The following is a 17,491-nucleotide window of genomic DNA, read 5'->3' on the forward strand; positions in this document are numbered from 1 at the left end:
CGAACATAATTAACTTTGTCAGCATTTTACGCAAAACACAATCCAAAAAGGAAATAATAAGGTAATCTAAGAATTAACAATCTTAGGACTCTGTCAGTTTGAACAGATTTCAATATTCCGAAAACTACATTATAAGTATGGGGTTCAAATCGGTATTAATTTGTTAAAGAAAGAAAATTTTCAACAAGTGGTGCTTTCCAATTGCTTTTAATTTGAATTGATTTTTACTAACGCTCTAGTTTGAAAATAAAATTCGTTTTTATTATTGAGAAATGTTAATTCTGAGACTAGACTTTAAATTAATTATTTAAAGCTTGAAATTTATAAATTTAAGTAAGTATCTATATTATAAACAAATTTTACATATAAAGGTATGTAGTGCGCTTCTGTATTTACTTTTATATCCCGCCGGTTATTAAACTTTTATATTCAAGTTAACCGTTATATAAATCACATTTGTTGATGTTTAGGTTTTTTATTGTTTTGACAGAGTGCAAAATTAAACATTACATACACGACAACATTGTCACTGTCAGCATCTCACTTGCCAGGTACACTTAGGTACCGAAATATATACCTAATTATTTGCCCAATGATTACCTAATATTATACATAATATAATTATTTTGTGGTGTTGGTGTGGCTTGGTTCAGTTCACATTTACCTACATTGTAGAATAGGTACAATCTACATGACAGAATTTTAAATTAAGTACTTTGCGAAAAAAAAAATCACGAACAATACACATGCAAAATTAATGTTGATACTTGTAAATCATGAAAATATCTATCCTAATGTAAATCTCGAAAACGTGCTTTCCACGATGAACCAGAATGAACTGCTTCCTTGGCTACCTACTATTCACATATTTACATTATGTTTCTAGATTTAGTATCAGGTAACAGGGTGACATTCTTATCTAAGATAGGAGAACAGACGTCAAGGTCGATTGCTTATCTCAGGTTATTATGGTTTTCTTTAAGAATTGTTTGTCCTAATCATTTTTTCGATAGATGATTTCTACCAATTAAACTCATTAACATTCTTATCTCTTCGTCCATCTTTTTATCATTGTTGTTAATTGTTATTAATTTCAAAACCTACGTTTAAAAAATTATATTGATGGACAATATAATACTCTCGGAAAATTATTGAGGTGTATTTAGTTGTTTTTTTCAGGGGGCATATTTGGCTGTAGCTACAAAATGACTAAGCATGTAGCGAGCTACGAGTACAGTCAGCATCAAAAGTAACGGATCAAACAAGGTATCAAAAGTTTCTACCATTCTGTAACAGCTTAACAAAATGTGATGGTTCTATGTGTAGAACAATTAACACTGTAAAAGATATACTTATGAACATAAATTTTAGAGATTTATATTTATTTAGAAAAGTTATCCGGAATATCAGATACTTTTGGCACGTTGTTTCATCCGCTACTATTGATGCTGACTGTACCATAGGTTCATTTCCTTATAAATTTTAATACTAGTCATTTGATAGCAACAACACTCATATTTTTGATGAGATGAGTATTTTAATTCAAACGTCTTGAAGTAGGTAATAAAAGCCCTGTCCTCCTAAATATGAAAACGGCTGATATTTCAAAAACAATTTAGAGCCATTTCATAGACATGTTTTATAAATTTATAACAATACGTTACACGTCTACTTTTATGTATAAATAACACATTTAAACACCGATTTACAATTTCAGCACGTAATTTGCGCCCTCTTCAATGAATTCCATATAGGTACTAACAGCAACTTTAAGGGCATCTTCTGTACACCTTAATTGGTACATCAAGTAACATAAATGGTACATCATCTCTATTTAGGTTTAAAAGTTTAAAACTTACATATTTTGTAACCGAAGAACCAAGACCGAAATCTATCTTTCATAAATTTGTATGTTTTTGGTTTAATAATAATGCATGATTTCTTATGCCTTTCTGTGAATAAACTTATAGTTTTTGCTCAAGCTTCGCAAAAAGCATGATCATACATACGAGTACATCAGGAGTCATTGAATAGGGCAGTTAACGTACATAAAAGTATACAAGGATTCAATTAAAAGTGTATATTTAGTACATGTAAATATATTGTAATTTGGAGGTAGTTAAAGCACAGGGAAGCTGATAATTACGGTGGTATTAAGTGCGTTATATCAAATTAAAATTGAATACTAAAATAACAAAAACGTAACTTGAAAATGGTATTAGCTTCCTTCATGGAATTACTGAATTAAAATTTAAGAAATTCTTCCTTTTTAAAAAGCGCTCAAGGTTGTTGTTTGAGGTAACAACAGTTAAAATATAATTCAACTGTAGGTCCAACTCCGATTCAGATTCGGAACAATTTTTACTAACACTTATATTTATTTTCGCATTATCAAGATCTTTGAATAAAACTAGAGTTCACCACAACAAATTAAGTTAAATCAACAAGCAAGTAATAAAACAGATAAAATAATCGGACTGAATAAATACCTGTTATCTAGGTACAAATAGTATTGGTCAATATAAAAAGTACAAACTGTTACTGTTTTCAAGTATAGAATAATACTCATGGATAAAGTTAGACAAACATACGTACAACAAGCACATATAAATACATTTTTTTAGTTATACCAGCCTAGTTACATAAGAGATAACTAACACGACAACTGAGAAGAAAATGGTGCTTTAAAAATTAGACATCACAGATTTTTATGGTTAGGTGTGATACTCGTACTCTCGACTCACATTAGTCACGTGCGCGTTAGTCATTGTCAATTACATAAAGATGGTATTATAAAAAATCTAACAGGCCTCTAGGACCTTTTATTACCATCCGTCGGTCACTTGACGACACGCTGCTGCTTTGATTCTTGCATTTAAAGAGATTGAAAATGTGTTGAGTGTGTACCTACGGAATTAGCCCCAAGGGTATAATGAAATCAGTGTTTTTTGTTATAGGTTATTTAAATCTGAAAACTAATAATAATGTGGTAGTCTTTCAATTATATTCTATTATCATATAATACCAACATAATATAAATTCTAGATTTGCAAAGCAGTATCAGATACTAGGTAACAAATAAACATGCCATGGATAGCTAGAATTACATATAATAGTTAATAATGAATAATTTCCCAGATTTACTTAGAGTACGAGGAAGAATATTTCAGGATGTATAATGAATATATATATATTAAATAATAAATTTTATATAATCGTTTACGATAAGAAAAAAAAAACCCTTTTTAGTGTTCCGTACAAAACTATGTTCACGGAACACTTATTTATCTAGTTTGATCAATACATTTTATCCAGTTATAAAACATCCCTAGTTATGTTAAATATAGCTTGACACTTTAAATTCATAAACGCAAAATATGGTAAGTAGGTAAATTTACATATACGATGTTAAATAATGCATGGGTGATACCTAAGTACATATTATGTTCTTTTTTAATTATTTATCTATAGTAAGTATACGTAGACATAAAAGTGTGTATAGATTTTCAGTTGGAATATAGGAAATTTAATTCTGAAATGTATGTATGTTCACAACCTTCTCTATATAAACTCTGTGCACAACCACTCAACTGAAATTCTGAAACCTGTGTCCGTGTGTAAATAATGTCCAAAAACTCAGGTAACCTGGCTAAATAGATAGATAGATAAATTTATTTATTAAATAGATAGATATATAGGTTACTAATATCGTCGTATAGTAACGGTCCGATCCTTTAAAAGTTCCGTTCAATTTTAAATATTTTATGTCCGATAGGGAAGATTTTTAACAAACCCTGTCAGATCAAAATATAAACAAAAATATTAAACGGAGACGCCGCTTAAAGGGTTGCACCATAAAAATAACCAACCAGTTTACCTGATTTTGAGTATAAAGATTAGAAAATTGGGAAAATAAAATGAAAATCATATGTAAAAAAACATTTCATAATTTATTTGTAAGAAAAAGAAAATTACTTATCAAAAAATCTTGTAACAGAATGACAAAAAAATCACAACAACAGTAGGTTACTTAAATTCTATTTTCCTAGTTTTACTGTGATAAAGTATATAACGATTAATATATTATTTATATTTTAATATCGCTATAAATATATATTATTTCACGTACAAATGTAACCAAGGAAAAGCATAGGTACACATTATTTCAAATTATATTTGTATTATTTGGTTACATTTGTACGGGTAATTATTGTAAAATAACAAATCAACACCTTAATCTCTTGGATTATCTATCTACCACTGTAAGGGGCTTCATACACTGAAGATGTCCCTCGGTTGGATGCCGGCATTTCTGAAATACATGAACAATCTTTATTTCTACAACTTACATAGTAATGGAGATTATTGAAATAATTATTAAACTAAGCATAATTTAGACGCATTGAGTAAAGAGAAGTAAATGCATTTAATGATGGTATCGATATTATATTTCATATACTTGTAGATAATGCTGTAGAGATATTAATTTCGGTGACCATGAAAACCGATGTAAAAAACCAGACAAGTGCGAGTGGAACCCCACCGAGGGGTCTGTACAAAAAAAAAATCCTATACATGTAGAGTAAGACGATATTACTTGCTTGTATTTATATTCGATTTTTAATATTTTCAACGCACGCTGTAAATCGTGAACATCAGGGAAAATACATATACGTTACGTTCGGATTGCGACTGTAGCGCTACTGTTACTAGAAAGTTACAGCAACGAAAAACAGGAGATGGCGTCGTCAATCGAGTTGAAAGTTCCAATCGTTACAGCATTGCGGTAATAACAGCAACGTAATCTATCAAGGAAATCGACAATGACTGCACTCGCTCACTTCCGTTGCTGCGGGCACACCGCGAACTCCGAAGTTACAGAAGTTAAGTGTATGTATTAAGGCGTAATTAGTGACAGAAAGATACTAGCAATTTGCAAACTTTGGAATTTGGAATGTAATATCTAGGAAAAAAGTTAACATTACTTCTTATAAATAACAAACTGCAAGCGAGGGAGTAGATTCGAACTTACAAATAGATGTAAATTTTATCTCATTTTGAATTAAGTAAGTATTCTCTCGTTCGCATTTACTCTCTCTTCTCTACACTCCCACGAAAAAGTAAAAATGCGTATTTACCAGTTTTTATGCAAGCATTAGTAAATATTAGTGGTTATTCGGCTACACGTCTGTGGTGTACCTGGAATTAATTACACAAACAAATAAAGCAAAAATACAAGAGATATCGGTCCTGTTACATAGGGGTTGATCTCTCGCTAAAATCAGCAAAGCGGTATTAGAACTCAAACACCGATTATTAGTTCCTACTAAGCCAAGTTATATACGTGTAGAATTAAAAACTACACAGGAGCGATTAGCTAGGAGTAAAATTTTATAATATGTGGCCTTATGTGGCCTAAGTGCCGTATTTTCAAGATTTCATTTGTTGAATAATTAGAAGTGCCAAACTGCCATAGTTATTTGAGACTACACTATCCGTAAAACAAAACTACCGACCGGGGCCATACTTAGGTACTGTTATTTCAAGCTTTGGTTTTGTTACAACTGTCCCATTATCTGTAATCAAATCTTGCAAGCTAAATTAGAACCATTTCCACATAGTCGATTGTGCCGAAACTTCACATAGGAGGTGTGTGACAGTGCCTTCGATACCTTCCATGGAGCTGATATGATGATGATCTATGATTTGTATAAAGATTACATTTTTCTAAATTGTTACGACGATGTGAGCTTGAGAGAACCCCGGTCGTCAGTTTGGTTAGCGGATAACACTATCCGTATCCAAATACCCGTATATCGTATACATATCCAGAATTAGAAAGAGTAAACTGACAGTTGCGGGTGCGTGAGATAACCGCATTATCGTATTCGATCGTATTAGTAGGGCAGTTTCACGTGATAATGTGGACACGTTGAACAAAAGAACCAATTTTTTTTCAGGTACTTGTTTGGTCCAAAGCTTTAAGTTTTTGATAGGAACCGACTCCTCCGTCACCCATCTTTAATTTTATGGCGACCAAAACTATGCATATAAACCGCGTATTCTTCCGAATTCTCGAAGCCAATCGGCAAAATTATTAGACTTCATGATAAGAATTCCTATAAAATGTAAGGATGCTTGAAGATTTTTTTATACCTTGCCGGTGGCACAACAAGGCAAAATTTCAAAACTTTGATATATAGGCAATAATGTAATCACTTGGTTTTTTTCCATAACTTTTGGTAGTGGAAAAGTACAGTAAGATTAGTGCCAACCATGTCTTGTAAGTGGTAGTTAGGAAGTGGCAAGCAAGTGTGCACTCTTGGGCTGAGGGCATAACGTTACCTGTCGCGCGGCATGGCGTCCTCGTCGGAGTCCAGATCGTACATGTCGGTGCGCGCGTAACTGCGGTTAGTGTACCCACCCATATCCACTGAAAAATACAAAGATAATTATTAGGTATAGGTAGCTGATGATCTCGTAATCACTCAGTAGGTATATTTTATATTAACAGCTCGCCAAGTAGGTTATAATTTCGGTGTGTTTGTAATTCACAAGCATGGTGTATAAAAAAGTTATGGAGAAAGCCCAAAAAATTACACGCTGAAATAGCAGTGGGTTTACCTCGTCTGACAGAAGAACTCATAAATAACAAAGGAATTCTTGAAAGAAAGTTGTGTATGTATAGGTATACCTGTGATTGAGTTTAAAATTCGAAATACTGAACCTGCATATTTAGTCCTAATTTTGAGTACGGTATGTGCTAGATTTGCAAGCGTACAAAGGTGGTTGTAGTATCAGAGGTCGCAGCCAAGCGCAATGCACCTGGGAGGCTACTGCGAAAACCGAAATTCGTAAATTGCGGGGATCTTCTCTTTTGCTTCAATGAAGGCGTAATGAGAGTAACAGAGAAGGATGCCCGCAATTTGTGAACTTCGATTTTTGCGGTTATAGCCCTGCTGGCATCCCCCGCGTGCCCGTACTCCTGTTCGAAATTGATCTGAGGGTCGCGACGGACAGGGCTGTAAGTATGGCTGTTTTCTAGACATCCATTGTTTAAGGGAACCTTAATACGAAATGAGAAGTATACAAAGACACGTTTACCTCTTGTGGCATCATAGTCTTTCTCGGCGTACAACGGCGGCAGCATCTGGTGGGGGGTGGGGTAGAGACCCGAGCTGCGTTTCTCGTAAAGGCTGTCTGTGTCGCTGTGTGCGGGCATCCTAGATCCAAGCAAATAAATATATAAGTAATAAACCGGACAAGTGCGAGTCGGACTCGCTTACCGAGGGTTTCGTTTCGTACAAATTTTACGACGATTTAATTTGACGACCGGTCTGGCCAAGGGGGTTGTGACCCTGTCTATGCAGCCGATGATCCCGGGTTTGCATCCTGGTAAGGGAATTTATTCGTATGATAAGCACGGATATTAAATATCCGGAACAAATTTTGTTCTTGAGTCATGGGTGTTTTTTATGTATTTAAGTATTAATAATATATATTGTCCTATAATATTTATGATTTATTATTATTATTAATATTAATGTAACCTTTTTTACTAATTTATAGTTTTCCCAGTACTTGTAGGTTAAGATGATAATTATTACTTGCCAAATTTCATAGTTCTAGGTCAACGGAACTACCCTAAATGTTGATTCCCTTGAGTGTCCAAATATACGTCTTTTGCGGCATAAACGATCTTTTGATGTTTTCACAGTCTACAAGGGACGGTATATCTAAGTATACATTTTCAATTTCAACTCGATATCTCGACGCGTTCCCGAGATAAAGGGTGCGTCATGAAACGTATACGCACTTTTGCTATAATTTTACTTTACAAACGTGCATAACGTATAATAACGTTTGACAGACAAACGGACGGACGGACGAGCGGACAACAAAGTGATCCTATGAGGATTTTCTTTTTTCCTGTCGAGGTACGAAATATTAAAAAAAAAAACAAAAATAGAATTTAAACTGTTATGACATGCCTCGTATCATATCATTAACGTAACGTATCATTTTTTTTACGTTAAACTTAATGCGCATTTCTTCGCACTTAAATATAATATCTAGGCTCTCCGAAACATGTCACTCATCATAGTGCATTAAATATTTAATTAAAAGATAGCTCAAATCTCAATAAATCCGAATGGAGCTAAATAAAAGGCAATAAGACCTGGTTGCTGGCGTAATTACACACCTATCTTTATTGTTTCAGTGTCAAATAATTAGAGAAAATAAGAACAGCTCCTCACCCAAATAAGTCCAGGCGTCTTCGTGTGATTAAGTAACATAAATCATAAAATTGGTTATTCCTATTACACGGAAATGCTGGTGAGTATATTATACAATAGATTTTATTCTGCAGAAAAAAATACCTAAAGAATTGGTTGCTATAATAACATACACAAAAATAACAATTAGAAATGAATGAGGTAAAAAATACTATGACGCATTAGATGGATCATTACGAGTATATTAATAATACTACGCAAAAGAAGAGTTTGCAAATACTGTTGATTGCTATCAATGGCGAGCTTATCAAATTCTCAATAAAACATGATTAAACAACAATGTTTGATAATTTTTATAATATACTTCCGATATTTTTTTTTTTTTTTTTTTTAAAGTATGGTACATTTTAAACTTATGTGAGTAAAGCGGTTCATAGGACTGTTCCAATATGGGTTTTATGGCTGGTACGCTTTATGAGCCATAGAATAATCACACAGGTAGAAGTTTGTAATAGCGAGTTAGAATTAAATATACCTCGAGTAGTCCTCGAAGCAGCTGTAGCGCCAGAGCGCGAACGCCAGCATGGCGGCCGAGACCACCACGCCCAGCGCCACCACTACCCACACCGTCAGCACGCCGCTGTCGTTAGGCACTGAGAACTCCTGGAATACGAACAATATTGCATTTATTACGGGAGACACCTACAATCAAAAATCAAGTAACTGATCAACGGCAAATAGGGCAGCGGCCAATGTTACCATAGAGAGATGCCAAAGTTTTCGTGTAAATTTTGCCGTGTAAAGTTGACAGACAGTTTGATGTGACTGGCCCTAAAAATATTACTTATTTTTATTTATTATTAAAATACTTACCAAATGATAGTATTTTTCAAACTAGATGGGAAATATGATAGGTGTCATCTGCATATACATACATAATTTATAACCCTTATAAGCACCTGTCAGCGTACCCATCGCGCTTGAAAAATACTATAGTACGAGTAATTGTAAGAACTAGGACCGTAGTACGTATTTAGTATAAGGTATAAGTTCCTTTACAGATAGCTTGACAATTTCACCTGTTTCCCTAACCAGGAAAATGTATATTCTGATAGCGGGATTGCGGCTTACGTGGTTTTTATTAATCAGTTCATACCGCTGCTTATAGTACCGGTAATTGGGACTTTGTGGTCTCTAGAAAATAAAATGTTGGCGAGGTATTGTCCTGGTCGACTTATAAAATGTGTTGAATACATATCTATCAAGAACAATATTTGACACATGTGAAAAGAATTTTGTTGGTTAAACAAATCTTTTGTAACATTAATTCTAATTGGTCATAGGTTTAATAAAATTAAATGATTGATTCAGCGAATTGATTCGCATAAGTATAGCAATTTATTCATATCTTTCTAACCTCCATTTTATCTATATTATATTGGAAGCCACTAGAAGCGCTGGTGGCCTAGCGGTAAGAGCGTGCGACTTGCAATCCGGAGGTCGCGGGTTCAAACCCCGGCTCGTACCAATGAGTTTTTCGGAATTTATGTACGAAATATCATTTGATATTTACCAGTCGCTTTTCGGTGAAGGAAAACATCGTGAGGAAACCGGACTAATCCCAACAAGGCCTAGTTTATCCTCTGGGTTGGAAGGTCAGATGGCAGTCGCTTTCGTAAAAACTAGTGCCTACGCCACATCTTGGGATTAGTTGTCAAGCGGACCCCAGGCTCCCTTGAGCCGTGGCAAAATGCCGGGACAACGCGAGGAAGAAGAGAGATATTGGAAGCCACTGGTCATGCTTATATTAGTTTGTACCAGATCTATCAGCGGTCTTCAACTCGATTTCATTAAACACAGGCACCTTAACAAGGCTATTTTGAGACTCACCTCAATACCCATCTGCCTGAACCTGGCCGCGAAGGGATCCACGCCCGCGTACGTCTCCCACATGGCCTGCAGGTCGGTGCTGTTGAGCCGGAGCCCATCCTCATCGTCCTCGTACACCAGCGGTACAGAGAACCGCACCTGCGAGCACTGCTCGTAGCCCGGCCATGCCACGTTGCAGATGGAAGCTGAGATTAGCTGAGTGATCTCTGAACTGGAAAAAATTAAACAAGAGAATTTATTTTACATGGGCTTTTCGTAAATCATAAATTTTATTACGAGGGATGTCAATTTACATACTGTTATTGAAACAAAGATCGTACATTGTGGTATAAACGATACATGATAACCTAATTGTTGCCCACGACTTCGTCCGCGTGGATTTATGTCCCGAACACACACTTTCAATCCCTTTTTATGGTTCCGTAGTCAACCAGGAACCCTTATAGTTTCGCCATGTCCGTCTGTCTGTCTGTCTGTCTGTCTGTCTGTCTGTCCGAGGCTTTGCTTCGTGGTCGTTAGTGCTAGAAAGCTGAAATTTGGCATGGATATATAAATCAATAAAGCCAACAAAGTCGTACAATAAAATCTAAAAATCGAATTTTTTTTAGGGGGGGGGGAGTGTAGGGTATCGTTAGAAAGGTCTCTCAAAACTAATAGGGGTCTTCAACAAACATTTTTTGATAAAGTGAATATATTCGGAGATCGCTCCGAAAGAAAAAAAATGTGTCCCCCCCCTCTAACTTTTGAACCATAGGTCCAAAAAATATGAAAAAAATCATGGAAGTAGAGCTTAAGAAGTACATTAAATGAAAACTATAGCGGACATGATCAGTTTAGCTGTTTTTGAGTTATCGCAAAAAGTTTCGCCTTCATAGTAAAAAGACTTACTTTAATTAGGTACTGATTATACAAATTTGCCTATTTGTTTCACTCGGGTGAAAGGTACCGTTTCATCCCTTGGTTAACAATTTACTATACTTTAAACTCCAATTTAGCTTATTGTGATGGAAGAGTAACTACGGAACCCTACACTGAGCGTGACCCGACATGCTCTTGGCCGGTTTTATTAACCCTATTTGTGGCTGAATTTTCAAAAGCACAAATTATTTTTCATTTTTCTAATACTTTTCCCTTCCCTTTTTTTCAAGTTCCTACTCATTTCTTTCCCGTTACAAACTTCCAACCCCTTTTTAGGGTTCCGTAGCCAAATGGCAAAAAACGGAACCCTTATAGATTCGTCATGTCCGTCTGTCTGTCCGATTATGTCACCGCCACTTTTTTCCGAAACTATAAGAGCTATACTGTTCAAACTTGGTAAGTAGATGTATTCTATGAACCGCATTAGGATGTTTACACAAAAATAGAAAAAAATAAATAAATTTTGGGGGTTCCCCATACTTAGAACTGAAACTCAAAAAATCTTTTTTCATCAAACCCATACGTGTGGGGTATCTATGGATAGGTCTTTAAAAATGATATTGAGGTTTCTAATATCATTTTTTTCTAAGCTGAATAGTCGAGAGACACTTCCAAAGTGGTAAAATGTGTGTCCCCCCCCGTAACTTCTAAAATAACAGAATGAAAAATCTAAAAAAAATATATGATATACATTGCCATGCAAACTTCCACCGAAAATTGGTTTGAACGAGATCTAGTAAGTAGTTTTTTTTAATACGTCATAAATGGTACGGAACCCTTCATGGGCGAGTCCAACTTGCACTTGGCCGCTTTTTTAATCCTATTGGGAGATGAATTTTCGAAACTGCTATTACTTGTCTCTTAAGAAAAGTGCTAACAATAAGACTTTTTAAAGACTCTGTTCTTTGAGCCTACTGCGCCTTCAATATATTTATAGTGAAAACATAATAGAAAACATTACGAACGCGAGGCGGGAATTTTGCACAGATCGACCTAGTCCTAAAGTAAGCTTAATAAGGCTTGTTTTGATGGTACTAGAAGACGATATATGTAATAAATAGTTATGTATAAATACTTATGTATATATTAGAATATTTGTAAGTAGGTTCGGTAATGATAGTTTCTGTAAGTTAAGTGTTAAGATCAGTTTTTGTAATTTATTCAAAATGGTAAGATTGGAAAGCCATGGTTTGCGAGGCATCCTACAGCTCAAGTAGGCATTAGTTTTATCTTGATTTACATCAACAACTCAAAGCATAGCGTTCTACATCTACAAGCTTATAATAGTGGTCTATCGAATGTGTTTACTGCGAGCGAAAATAGAGCCAAAGGCATGTAACGCGCCACTAGCTACGTCATGACTTTGAGATATTTTAATCAATATACATTCTTATGGATGTGATATTTATAAGATATGTAATAAAAACGATCATAATCGTTTGCATATAATCTAATCGACAATCGGTCCTGTAGTACAGTCCATTAAGAAAAAAATTCAGTTTTAACCTTGCTATAGGTACAAATTCGCCACATTAACATGTTTTATCTAATAAATTTAAGGATAGGTATAATAACTGTCCTAAATATGATCAGACGCGACACAACATTAGAAGGTATTATTGCTATTTATTATTATGGTCTATATTTTCTTTAAATTTGTAGTCATAAATTATTTGTGGAATTATGAGTAATATACACATTAGTAATAATTACCACAGATATTTACCACAATAGTGGCAGTGACCACATTGAGCTGTTAGTCGGCGTAGTTATTAGTTAATGGGAAAATACAATGTTAATTCCATCATATTTATTGTCTTGTTGCGAGTACCAGTATTCAAGCGCATCAATTCGAATCAATAAGATTAAATTTACATGATTGCTGTGGTACATAGGTACCTATAACTATAAATAGACCTTTAAATACACCTTGCCTCAATAAAACTACTGTGACCTGTGAAAACTATTCATTTGTATGTGCTTTAAAAACCACGGACCGTCATTTCAATTACCTTGAAATGTCTACGTTATTCCAAGTGAATATAATTTTTAAGAAAAAAAAACCGACTTCAATGAGGGAGACCGGTGAAAGCACGATTATTATTGATTTTGGATTTCATACAATGAAATTAAAAAGACAGCGTCCTACGCCTAATTATGTAGAAAAGGAGGTAACAGGTTTTTTTTGTCACTGTACCCACCTTGGCACATTTCAGATTTGCCCTATGGTTGACTGGTAAGATACCCGCAATAGGGTATTCGACTGTATTTATGATAAATTATTTCACACCATGAAATAAATCACCAGATAATTATTTTAAAAAAACTAAATAGGATAGAAATATAAAAATGTACCTTGAAAACCTAACTGCTTTACAAACATGCAAAGGGAACAAATTGCCAAACGTGATCAATGCATCGTTGAAGAGTTCCGTTCTGTTCATCATCAGCAGTTCCACTTCATCAAATGTCACTTCTACAAATGTAAATACTTGATTTGTTAATTAAAATACTAAGAGCACTATATATATGCCTTTAACATTTGAGGGGTTCCCTCGATTCCTCATGGACTCCATGGTCAGAACTCGAACTTGAAAAAAATTTGTCTTGATAATCTAATTTGTTTAACACAGCGAAGGGAACAAATCGCCAAACGTGTACTATGCGTCGTTGAAGAGTTCCATTCTGATCATCATCAGCAGTTCCACTTCATCAAATGTCACTTTTTTAAATGTAAATGCTCGATTTGTTAAAGAAAATACTAAAATCACTATATGTCACATTTGAAGAGTTCCTTCGATTCCTCATGGATCTCATCATCATAACTGAGTTTTGACAAAAACGGGACCAATCTGTATATATATAAATTAAAAAATATATATATATTCAAAATCGGTTCAGAAATGACGGAGTTATGGAGTAACAAACATAAAAAACAAAAAAAAAACATACACCCGAATTGATAACCTCTTCCTTTTGAAATCTTGAAGTCGGTTAAAAATTTAATTCCAAATATACGACCTCGCAGAATTATGCCAACATACTGCATCTGGCCGCATGCCAAGAGTTTGTTGTTCAGGTTGCAGATAAGCAGCTCTTCGGGTTATCTTTCAGGGTATTCCTGCATGTATTATTCATGACATGTTGTACCTACTATGCCGTTTGCGCTACATGCATGTTTATCGCATCTGGTGTATATTTAGGCTGTCAAGGCTGTGTGCTAGGTGTAGCAGCTGACATGCAACGGATTTCCGCTTTCCATTCCGGCTTTATACTTTTCGTACTTTATCGGAGCAGCTGCGAATATTCTACTATTTTTTTTACATACTTTTAAAAACGATAGCTTATTCATTAATCTGCTAGTGGGAGATTCGAGTTTTTTATTAATTCGTCTATTAGCTTCCTATTTGCATTTAATATCTTGTATATATTAAAGATTTAACATGTTATTTGAAAATGATTAGTAGGTAATATTTTATATGTTTTCTCTCAGTAAAAAGCGTGATTCCTTCGTGCTGTAATGTAGGTATACATAATCAATTACCTTCTTATAACGAGTTGACGTAATTTGGGTATTTTAGTCCAAGGTCTCATATCCTATGAAAGTCAAGACCGGGTTTTATATTCACTGTTCATTGTAAATATTTGGTAGCATGTGCGTACGCTTAATAAACCGAATATCCCGGTAAACTTTATATTACGTGGGGGTAGTGTGAAGGTGCCAATTCATTTCGTTTGATATCGTTCACGTTTTATTAAATACGAGTATAAAATATAAATGCCATGCGGATGTATGAAGTTTTCAGGCTAATCACTTGTTACAATAAAAAAACTTTAAACACTCGCAGGTAACTGGAATACATTTTGCGACCTTGCTTGTAAGCACTGTACAATTTAATTCATTGTTTTGCAAATGACATCCTGTCTAGGCATTGGCAAATTTAGTTGTTTTATTATTTAACATTATAGCAGAGCGAAGAGATCTCGATAGCATGATCTCGTTCAATAAAGTGTACAATAGGTACAGTAGGGGATTATGAAGGCCATATTAAAATATGTTTGAAAATATTGAAACATTCATAATCATTATTGTCATTATTCTATCGCGGATTGTTATTTTCTTGGTACCTAAACTTATTTTACAAAAAATACCTGTACATACTATATTTTTGTATACGTAAAGCTTTTTGTAATATGATGTGATAACGTTTATCATCATCATCAACATAGGCTTCCTCCAGGGAACTCCACAACGACCGGTCGTGCGCTCATCCATCGGCTTTCTGCGATCTTAAGTAGATCGTCGGCCCATCTTGTTGTGGGTCTTTTCCTGCTGCGTTTTCCGGTTCGCGGTCGCCACTTAAGAATCTTTCTGTCCCATCGGCCATCGATCCTAGGAGTAATGTGTCCCACCCACTACCAATTAAGTCTGGCAACGATGAATAGTAATAATAATAAAAAATATAAGTAAATTCCACAAATAACTATGTACCTGACAAATAATATTGCGCAATTTTACAGAATACTCGTATTCCTTATACTTTTTAAGTTCTAACAAACTAGACAGAGATATATATATGAGTATAGTAGTAGTAGATATATACGAGTGCTTGGGCCGGCGCTGTGTATATATATATATGGAATGGCCTATACTATTTGTCTGAAAATATTTTTTATATAAGTAGTTCGATCTAAGTACCTATGTTTTTCTCTTTTACCCCATTTCTTGCCTTTTTAAACAATCAAAAAGTAAGCTACAGCTAACACTTTTACGCTTTTACATGAAATGTACGAGCAATTCAAACTTATAGCTATCATATTATATACGTAAGTATGCAGGTGCATCATTATGAGTGACATCGGGACAATGGCAATGAAGTGCAGTGACGTGTAAATTGAATCAGATTGGCTGATAGTTGATGTTGTGTCGCTGATAAGGGGATACCTGAGGCCTAACAACAGTGTTTTAAACATGAAACAGCTAGGTATTCATTAGTATCGAGCTTATCGGGGATACATGTACAATACTTATGTTAACGGCACCAATCATGGGACATTTAAGAGAAAAGTTGGAGTATTTTTAATATTTCTCTGACAGCTGTAAATTTTCTACCGCTTTATGCGTTAAAAGTTGAATGCCCTATTCATCATTTATGTTTTTATGTATTTAATCAAAGTTGCTGCAATTGGTTTCAATATTTTTAACAAATAAAAAATTATTTTTGCCATGAATTTTGTAACTAATAAATATCAGTGAAAAATTATACATGAGCAACTGTATTGCTCTTGTTAAAATGTTGCCAGAGTTTAAAAACTGATGGCAAATACTTATTTTACCTGATTTGTCTATACCATCTCATAACTGGTCCTAGTCCCATCATAGGGGTGGCTACTAAGCAATAAATTATAAATTATAATATATATTTTGAAATCTAAATTGTCATCCATGCTACACATATTACGTACAGATGTTACAGTAAAATCGGAATAACATGGACCATTGAAAATATTACTTACGGAGAGTAGGTATTATGTACAAGACTCACGTTTTTTTTTAATTGCGAGCACGCGGATGTCCAATATGTACTCTTTAAAAACCAATTTTACAACCATCGCAAAATTTTAAACTTCCTGATAGTTTTGTAATTTAACATATTATACTAGTGTGATTGGTTTATAATGATTATGCCCGAATAGTGTAACATTTTTAATTCTGTGGAATAGATGTTTAATCATCCATTCCAATCTACTAAATTACCGGAAACTGATGACGCATGTCAGTAAACGCGAGTGAAATATACATATTTAAGTACCTATTATTGTGGGTAACATCAATAAACATAAAACACTGACATTGTACATTTGGGGACCGAACGTTGACCCTTGAAGTAAATTTGATTTACAAAACTTTATAGTACATACCTATATATGCCGTTCTTAGTTTACATTCACATGTCATTGGTAATATCGTGCAAGAATATGATGCGATTTATTGAATACATGGTACTTATTTCTACATTAGAAGACAACGAGCTAAATTCCAAAACTTTTAATTTTCAAGTCCTCAAAAAATGATTAATCTCACATACAACTGGCAAGTACAAACGTAACGTATTAATGCCATAACTTTTCTTACTATGCTGTAGTTTTCATGTTCCATGATGGCATGGCACGCAATTTTGTCAAATTTAACCTTTAATAACATGACATTACGAGTCAAGACCCGCGTCTTCGTGAATGACACGATCTAAAATAATTTTTACAGTACATATGGGGCTACTTTATAGCACTAGTGCGAGAAGTAGCATATTACGTTACTGTGTCGAACATTTAAAGGGCCATATGTACTGTAAAACGTTGTACGATACATGTGCGAATAGGTAATTCGCAACTCGTGTCGATTTAAAACACTCCCTTCGGTCGTGTTTTAATTTATCGCCACTCGT

At 34.5% G+C, this 17,491-nt stretch overlaps 1 protein-coding gene across 2 annotated transcripts in view; it reads right to left on the bottom strand.

The window, feature by feature from the left end:
* Window positions 1-3,931: 3,931 nt before the first annotated feature.
* LOC133516236 (uncharacterized) overlaps window positions 3,932-17,491 on the bottom strand; it is a 36,348-nt gene continuing 22,788 nt past the window's right edge. The window contains exons 5-10 of one of the 2 annotated variants that reach the window (XM_061849053.1): window positions 10,128-10,338; window positions 8,773-8,900; window positions 7,105-7,223; window positions 6,346-6,433; window positions 5,139-5,199; window positions 3,932-4,312 (exon numbers count right to left, since the gene is read on the bottom strand). In XM_061849053.1, coding sequence (XP_061705037.1) covers window positions 5,181-5,199; window positions 6,346-6,433; window positions 7,105-7,223; window positions 8,773-8,900; window positions 10,128-10,338 — 565 coding nt within the window. In that variant the 3' untranslated portion in view covers window positions 3,932-4,312; window positions 5,139-5,180. The remainder of the gene's footprint in view (window positions 4,313-5,138; window positions 5,200-6,345; window positions 6,434-7,104; window positions 7,224-8,772; window positions 8,901-10,127; window positions 10,339-17,491) is intronic. The other variant, XM_061849052.1, reaches the window with a different exon arrangement.

Source organism: Cydia pomonella, chromosome 3 (genome assembly GCF_033807575.1).
Source record: "Cydia pomonella isolate Wapato2018A chromosome 3, ilCydPomo1, whole genome shotgun sequence".
In the NCBI taxonomy this organism is placed as follows: Eukaryota; Metazoa; Arthropoda; class Insecta; order Lepidoptera; family Tortricidae; genus Cydia; species Cydia pomonella.